General features: G+C 40.6%; 1 protein-coding gene and 1 long non-coding RNA gene across 2 annotated transcripts; one reads left to right on the forward strand and one right to left on the reverse strand.

The window, feature by feature from the left end:
* The first annotated feature begins 965 nt into the window (after nucleotides 1-965).
* Nucleotides 966-2,273, forward strand: LOC133708240 (WUSCHEL-related homeobox 1-like). Its single transcript, XM_062133699.1, has 2 exons — nucleotides 966-1,472; nucleotides 1,562-2,273. Exons 1-2 carry the CDS (start codon nucleotides 971-973, stop codon nucleotides 1,777-1,779), a joined length of 720 nt encoding a protein of 239 aa, XP_061989683.1. The 5' UTR covers nucleotides 966-970; the 3' UTR covers nucleotides 1,780-2,273.
* Nucleotides 2,274-3,591: 1,318 nt separating this feature from the next.
* On the reverse strand, nucleotides 3,592-5,727 carry LOC133707809 (uncharacterized). The gene is made up of 3 exons (XR_009845291.1): nucleotides 5,443-5,727; nucleotides 4,811-4,889; nucleotides 3,592-3,848 (listed from the first exon to the last, which is right to left on the reverse strand). It is a non-coding gene; the product is annotated as an uncharacterized LOC133707809 (long non-coding RNA).
* Nucleotides 5,728-8,055: the final 2,328 nt, after the last annotated feature.

Below are 8,055 nucleotides of genomic sequence, written 5' to 3' on the forward strand. Positions count from 1 at the left end.
ACTGGAGCACAAGCTATGCTTAATATAATGTGTACAAACGTTAAACTTATTATGTCTTAAACGAACATAATAAAAATAAACGAGAGGCGAGGTTCGAACCTCAGACCTCTTGTACACGAACTTTACACTCAACCACTCGAGCACGGCTGCTCACGTTATTATCCATACCAATCCTTTTATTTAAACCAACTGTTTCAACTGTTTCAACAATTCGGCCCAAAACATCCAAGACTGTTGCAGAAACCCAGCCCAACGTATCCAAAACTGTTACAGAAATCCGGCCCAACTCATCCAAAACTGTTTCAGAAACTCGGCCCATCATGTCCAAAACTGTTTCTGAAACTCGGCCCATCAGGCCTCCACCCACAGCTACAGTGATGCCTTGATCCGAGACAGGCCCAAGTACGGCCCACTTGTGTCACGGCTTATCCCTTCCGTGATTTACGGCAGTCAAATCTGCTTTCGGCTACAGCTGTCTGCCACAGCGCCTCGAGATTCCCTCGGTCCCCTTACACGCTCTCCACGCGCCAACAACTTTTCCGGGTTTCAGGGCGACTTTAATCCAACGCGTAGAATGAATCACAGGAATCGTCCATCCAACGGTGGAGATCTGCTCACCTTGTTCTATAAATAGGTGCATTCTGGAGATGCGACTGTTCACTCCAAAGAAAAAGAATTTTCTTCCGAGTTTTAACCATTCTCTCTCAAATCTTCAGCCTTTCTCTTCTCAAATCTCCAGTCTTTTCCTCCGAAATCTTTAATCCTTCTATCTCAGATCTCTAGCCCTTCTTTCACCAATCTTCAATCCTTCTCTCACTCAGATCTCCAGCCCTTCTTTCACAATTCTTCAATCTTTCAACAAAATCTCCCTTAACACTCAACCATGTATTCCTCGATTTTCTCATCCTCTCACCCCATGACCAAAGAACCACAAACTCTGCAACTAATGGAGCTACAAACCCCGCAACAAATGGAACTACAACAACAGCAACCAACAGAGGAGGGAGGAAACACCCAAGCAGCTGGAAGTAGTGCCAACATGGATTTCTGGCGAAGCCGTACCAGATGGATTCCTACTCCAGAACAAATAAGAATCCTCAAGGATCTTTACTACGTCAAGGGATTTAAGTGCCCATCTACAGAGCACATTCACGAGATCTGCCTCCAGCTGAACCAGTATGGACATGTTGAGGGTAAGAACATTTACTTTTGGTTCCAGAACGTCAGGGCTCGAGAGAAGCAGATGAATAGGTGTAATCAGGCTGCTCCAGTGCCCATGGGAACTAGTTCTCTTGGTACTGGTGGATCCATCGATCTCAATTTTGGGTCCACTGGTTCTACTGGTGCTGGTGGATCCATCGACATCAATTTTGGGCCAGCTGGTGGATCCATCGACATCAATTTTGGGTCCACTAGTTCTACTGATGATGGTAGATCCATTGATCTCAACTTTGGTTCCACCTATTCTACTGGTAATGAAGGATTTCTTGATTTAAATTTTGTTTCATAATCTTCCTCACACTTCAACACTAATACCAGTACAACTCTTTTGGCACAACAGGAGGACAAACATCCCTACAACAACGAGGAGGAGATCACCAGGAGGTTCAAACTCTTCCTCTGTTCCCCGTGCACGGCGAGGACGTCTTTGGTAACCTGAAGACTACTTCCGAGGAAGGTAGCGCATTTGGTTACTATTCTGGTGGCTCAGGCGGTTACCACAGTGGCTCAAACGTTTCTCTTGAGCTCAGCCTCAACCCATCCGGAGCTGCTGACTAGGCTTAGTATAGAATAGTCCTCGTTTCCCTTTTTGTAATATAAAATCAATAAGATTGTGTGCATGTTTTCTTTTCTTTTTGTTTAACCAACAACAACACCAAGGATCGAACCTTGGTCACTCAATACTCTTTTCAAAACCATCGAGAACTCTGCTGCACACATCTTTCATAATGATGCAATAAAAACAATCACTCAAAACCTAGCAATCAATTAAGTCACACAGAGGTCAAGCTAGTATCCTCTGAGTCAAACCAAACACAATAATTTCGTCGCTAGAATTAGGGATTAATAAAGCTAAACACTTCCTGAGTTAGTTAGGAAAAACCCACATCTTTAGAGTTACACTTACAACTCTAAAAAAAATCTCGATCATTCCATCTATCAATTGCTTCAACAAGCAATATGTACCATCTTAGCATCCACTAATCGATACTGGTACAACACTCAGTATCTCACCCACGAATCACCTCACTGCTCATTTGGTGGTAAGTCAACATCTAGTGGTCAAAATTCTGTGATTATAGCACTTCACACTAACCAAGTCATAATCCATAATCTGTCCTCACAACAGTATCTGGCCTCATAAATTAGTTATACAACCCTAGCACTCCTAGAGTTGAAAACAACGTTATTACCTAAGCTCATACATCAACACAATGTCTCTTCACAGTCAATCCTATCACGAGGTCATATCAATCTTTCCATAAGTCAACCATACACAAAATCCATCATAGTAACAACGAATTATGCATTACTACTCAACAATAGTCAGTGAAGCAGCACTCCACAATAATTTCCAATACCATCCGCAGACCTCAAACCACACCCCGACATTTAGCTAATATATAGTAGCTATCCTAAACACCAAACAACTGAGCATGAATGAATGCTCCATTATAACACAATTCCATCACTAAGCAACCAATAACTGCTAAGTATTCTTCAACTCAAAACATCTGCATATCCAACTAATGGAAAATATCACAACTACTAGTCAAATACTCGTAACGACTTTAGATACAAGCATTGGTCAAACACCATGACCCCAACAACCAACGACTACAATGCACATAAGGATACTGTTTTTCGTGGAAACCATCCTCAATAACTCCACCAGAGTTTAATCCAAAGGTTCCCATTCCTCAAAGGTTATAACTCAAAGAAGCTACACAAACTCCACCACTTCACTTACAAAGTCAACCTATGCCATGATCACTTAACATACTACCCTTATTAAAGGTAACATAAGTATCTCCCAAATTACATCACTACACTCGTACACCAATATAGTCTTGAGAATTCTGTCTCATAATCTCTCACACTCCTATCATCTTGAGTTGGTGAGATCAATTCTCTTTTCAACTATTCCTAGGGTCTCAATCTCTTTCACCATTTCAACCCAAGAATAACATCCATCACATCAACTACAGGTAGACTAGGCAACTCAACCTCTAATGCCTCCACCTCATCCTCAACTGTCTCCATAGAAAGATCCTGTCCCTACATCAGACTCGACCTCTACCTCACCGACTCATCAGAGTTAAATCCAGAGGTTCCTATTCCTCGAAGATCACAACTCGCGGAAACTAAACTTATTCTAATACGAACTTAGTAGACAACTCTACCGTCCTACGGACTTACACGTTGTCTAGACCCCATACTAAGACATACCCAATGATTATACCAGTACCGAAGAGTATATGATGGGGATCCGCTGCAGACGGGCCATCACTCGGGAGGTACTGATTATCACCAAATATGTACCTTACGCTCTGATACCAAACTGTCACGCCCCGAATTTTGAATAACCAATTCAAATCCGAAACATGAATAAACAATTAATACAAATAACGTTCTGAATTTTTTTCTCACAAACAAACACACCACTCGCCACTCAACACAAAAACTCGAAAACCTCGAGTTAATTATTACAATTCACTCTTACAAAGTAAAATTGCAAAGCTCTAAATGAGCATAACACACCTCACAATATAATGCTGTAATTCACATAACACTACTCTAAGCAGCCCGATCACCGTCCTGGTTCTCCTGACCTGTAGGATTTCCCGCTACACAATTTGAATAGTGTACCGGGAGTTGCAACAACACAAAACCCGGTAAGCTTTTTACAGCCAGTATGAGTAAACAAGAAAGAACTGTTGATTTTAAATTACAATTCTTATAACTCAACAACACAACCAACAATCTCAACATCCACGACGCAAACGTCAAACCCATTCAATATCACCACTTTGGTCTTATCACACAACACTATCACCATTTTTGGTCCTATCTCACAACACTATCACCACTTTGGTCCCATCCCATAACACGTTAGAGCTCTAACTGCCTCGTTACCTCTGACACCTTGGCCTAGGGTCAAGCAACGGCAAAAATACTTCGGTTAACACTATAACCGTCGCGCTTTGGACATCCCCGTCCTCAGCACCATATACTTCGGTTAATAATAAACCGTCGCGCTTTGGACATCCCCGTCCTCAGCACACAACTTCGGTTAATAATAAACCGTCGCACCTTGGACATCCCCGTCCTCAGTACTCAAACACTCCGGTTATCCTTAACCGTCGAACTTCGGACACCTCATCCTCAGAACCCTACATTCTCTAACTCTATACATCCTCCAATGTAAATCATGAATATTAACAAGAACTCATCAATCATGTTCATCACATATAAATATGGTAAGTCACATGTCAATTCATAATAATTTAATCATCCCAATTTCACACTCTTCAATGTCACACCATTCACATATAATCACGTAAATATATATATACGTAATTATCCGCTCAGGGATAATCACTATTACCAACTATAGTTCACATGCAATAAAACCGAGAAATTCATTTGTATAGTAAAAATCATTTTACTTACCCATGGACCGTAGTTGATCAAGTCCATATGATTTTAAAACAAATATTTATTTCATAAATATTTTCACGCAATTACGACAAAATAAGGTAATTAAATTTATTCGGTTCGTAATATGAACCACGTGAGGTTTACTCACCTCTAAATTCCCGCTGCGTCTTCTTAACAGCTCAAAATACAATTTCACGAATCGTCCGCCAAATCCAACCGTCGATCACCTAATCAAACATGACCTTAACTTAGCCAATAACTCAAAAACATAATCAAACGACAATCCAACGGTCGGATTGAAATTACATGATGATCCAACGGTCGGATCCTCACGGATCGCCTTCCTAATCACTGTTTTGCATTTATACGAAGATCCAACGGTCGGATCTTCGCCCATGACCACACAAAGCCACTGGGACAGTCATAAGATCATCATATCAAAACTACAAGTCCATCTGACGGTCCTAACTTCACAGATCACAAATCTAACGATCGAAATCGATCTAAACTTAAAAATTCATAACTTAATCATACGATATCCAAAAATTGCGTATAATATATCGAAATGATCGTATTGAAATATAGAATCTGAAAATGTACAGAAACCATATTTTTGATCCCCGGAGGTGGCCGGAAAGGGCCGCCGGAGTTAGTGGCAGAGCCGCCGCCGACCACCACCAATGGTGTCGGGGCCGGGCTGCTCTTCTTCCTCTCATCATGCTTGACAACTTTCATAACTAGCACGAAGTCTGAAAATGACCGGAAGGGGTCGAAAATTACCTTGAACAGTATGAAGGTGGCCGGAATTTTCCAGAAACCGGCGAGAAACTGCAGAAAACGGCGAGCTCCAATTCGACGTAAAAACGTCAATTTAAGGCTTCGATTCCTTCTGAAGAGTTGTTAAGAAACTCAAGAAGAACTCACTGGTTCAAGAATCACAGAAAAATATGGTCTGTAGCTCGAGATATACCGATCGAAAGCTTCGGTGGTCGGAAAAATTCCAGAATTTTGCAGAATCCGGCAAGGCTCGATTTCGACGTCAAAGCTTCAATTTCAGGCCTCGATGCCTTCTAGATAGTTGTTAATAACATCAAGGGGAACCCACTGGAAAAAGAATCAATCAAAACGATGCACTACAGCTCGAGATATCTTGATCGATAGCTCCGGTCTCGTTTTTGGTTGGGTTTGACTTGCAGCCACTGCTACGGGCCACGCCGCCGTGTGAGGCTGCTTCTGGGAGTTTCAGGAAGTTGAGGCGAGCTTGTGGATGGATTTTGGTGAGGATTGGTGACCGGTAGCTTGAGATATCAAGCTTGTTTCCAAAACGAGCTCAAACCGGGCGGAGCTTCCCGCCGCCGCTGGTGGCCGTGTCACGGTGCAAGGCTGCCTCTGGCAGCTGCGCAAGGCTGAGACGAAGCAAAAGGAAGTGGTTCGACGCCGTTTGGTGGCCGGTGGAGGTAGAGAGAGACCGAAGAGCCTTTGCTCTGTTTTCGGTTTCGGTCGAGCGAGAGAGAGAAAGAAGAAAAAAAAAAGAGAAAAAGAAAAAGAAGGAAGGAGACCCGGAGGAAAGGAAAAGGAAAAGGAAAAGGAAGAAAAAGAAATTTCTAAAAGAGAATCCGAGGAAAAGAGATTATAAAAAGAATCTCATATTTCCAAAATTCGTAACATAATCGTACGAACTCCAAAAATTTCGTTCGACATATGCACGCGATCATATCGACGAGCTCTACAACTTTTATGAAGGAAGTTTTTTCCCAAATTCCGTACGTAGAAAAGTCGATTTTTCTTGAATCGCACAATTCGAGCTTTTGTTAAAACGAATATTTCGAAACTTCGATAATTCAAAAAGTTGAATTATTTCGGGTAATATTCGTGCAAAAGCACTTTAATCAATTGGCACAATTTCACGAGACGAAATGGAAAATTGCGGGTATTACACAATCATGATAGAGCATCATCCTAACCCTAGAAAAGGTTTAACAAAATATATTTAATTAAAACATAGGAAAAAAAACATAAAAAGAATGGAAGGGAAAAGAAAGGGAAGATGGATGAGTCGTCTCTGCTCCTTAGGCGTCTACATTGTGCTCCGAGACTCCTTTCATGTAAATTCGTGCTCCCTTATATAGGGAAGATTTCTGCTCATCTTTGGCTTCATGTTTCCTTGTAAAACTTGGATTTAGATTCCTTTCTTCATTTGGAATGGGAAAAGCTTGAAATATCTCTTGTAGAAGTAGGAATAAGTTCATCATTGAATCCTCATCTGAATTAACTTCCTTGAAACATTAGGATTGATGATCTTGTGCCACGGAACTTGAGTTCTCCACGAATGGTTGTAAATTCCCGAGCAGATTTCCTGTCCGACCTATCTTCACTCAAATAATCATAACTTTTTCCAGAAGTATCGAAATCGAGATCTGTAAAATTCTGCAGAAAGTAGACATCCGTAGCTTTCCAATGATATAAGGCTCATTGTCTGATTCGATCTGAGTAACTCCCAGTAATTCAGCGAAGTTGGATGTTCTGCACAGACAGATTCTGGGACCTGGGCGTCTTTTAATCCTAGTTAGCTCATTTTAACTTCTTTTCTTCTCTTTATGAGACAAACCTACAAAAACACTATAACAACATAAATGACTCGAAATAAGGAGGACTAAGCATAAATACTAAGATTAAGAGGCAAAGAAATATAGGAAAATATGAGCACATCAAATACCCCCACACTTAGACTTTGCTAGTCCTCGAGCAAAACAACAAAAACTAAAAACATAAAGACACAAAACAAAACAAACAAAAACACACTAAGCCTTTCAACGTTAGTCTAAAAAATTTCATACTTTCATGGCAACAAGATTAGCACAACAACCAATAATCAATCCAACATTTATTCGAGAGTTAACAAAAACATATAACTTAACATATAAACATGTAGGACATGGGGGCAACATTGGTGATATTAATCTCAGCATGCTTCAAACAAGTTATGACTCAAATCCTCACCGGTTTACCCTCTTTCTTTTCTCAGATTCACGGCTCATGCAAAAGCATATATTCACTCAAGTTATATGTGAGAGAGATAATATATAAGACAAACAAATAGCTCACATATAATAGAAATAAAAACCTTTTTCTGAAAATATTTTTTTTCAAGTATGATCTCATGAAGGATACCAACTACTTGCACAAATGAACCCAAGCCATAGGTTCAACTCTTATAACTCATCTCCACAGATCAAAGACTGCTCTTTTCAAGGATCAAAGAGGTCTTATAATTAAGGTTGTAATGGGGCCAAGGCTTAGGGTTTATAGAAACGAAGGGATAGAAAAATCACAAAGTATCCTAAAAACCTAGTAGAGCTCTTGTTGATGTAGAGAGACAATCTTGAAATTCCA

This window comes from Rosa rugosa, chromosome 5, assembly GCF_958449725.1.
Source record: "Rosa rugosa chromosome 5, drRosRugo1.1, whole genome shotgun sequence".
Lineage (NCBI taxonomy): Eukaryota > Viridiplantae > Streptophyta > Magnoliopsida > Rosales > Rosaceae > Rosa > Rosa rugosa.

Coding starts and splice junctions, on each gene's coding strand:
- LOC133708240 (XM_062133699.1), top strand. CDS start 971: ATGGAACTACAACAACAGCAACCAACAGAGGAGGGAGGAAACACCCAA. Junction 1,473..1,561: donor TGGTTCCACCTATTCTACTG/GTAATGAAGGAT, acceptor TTGGCACAACAG/GAGGACAAACATCCCTACAA.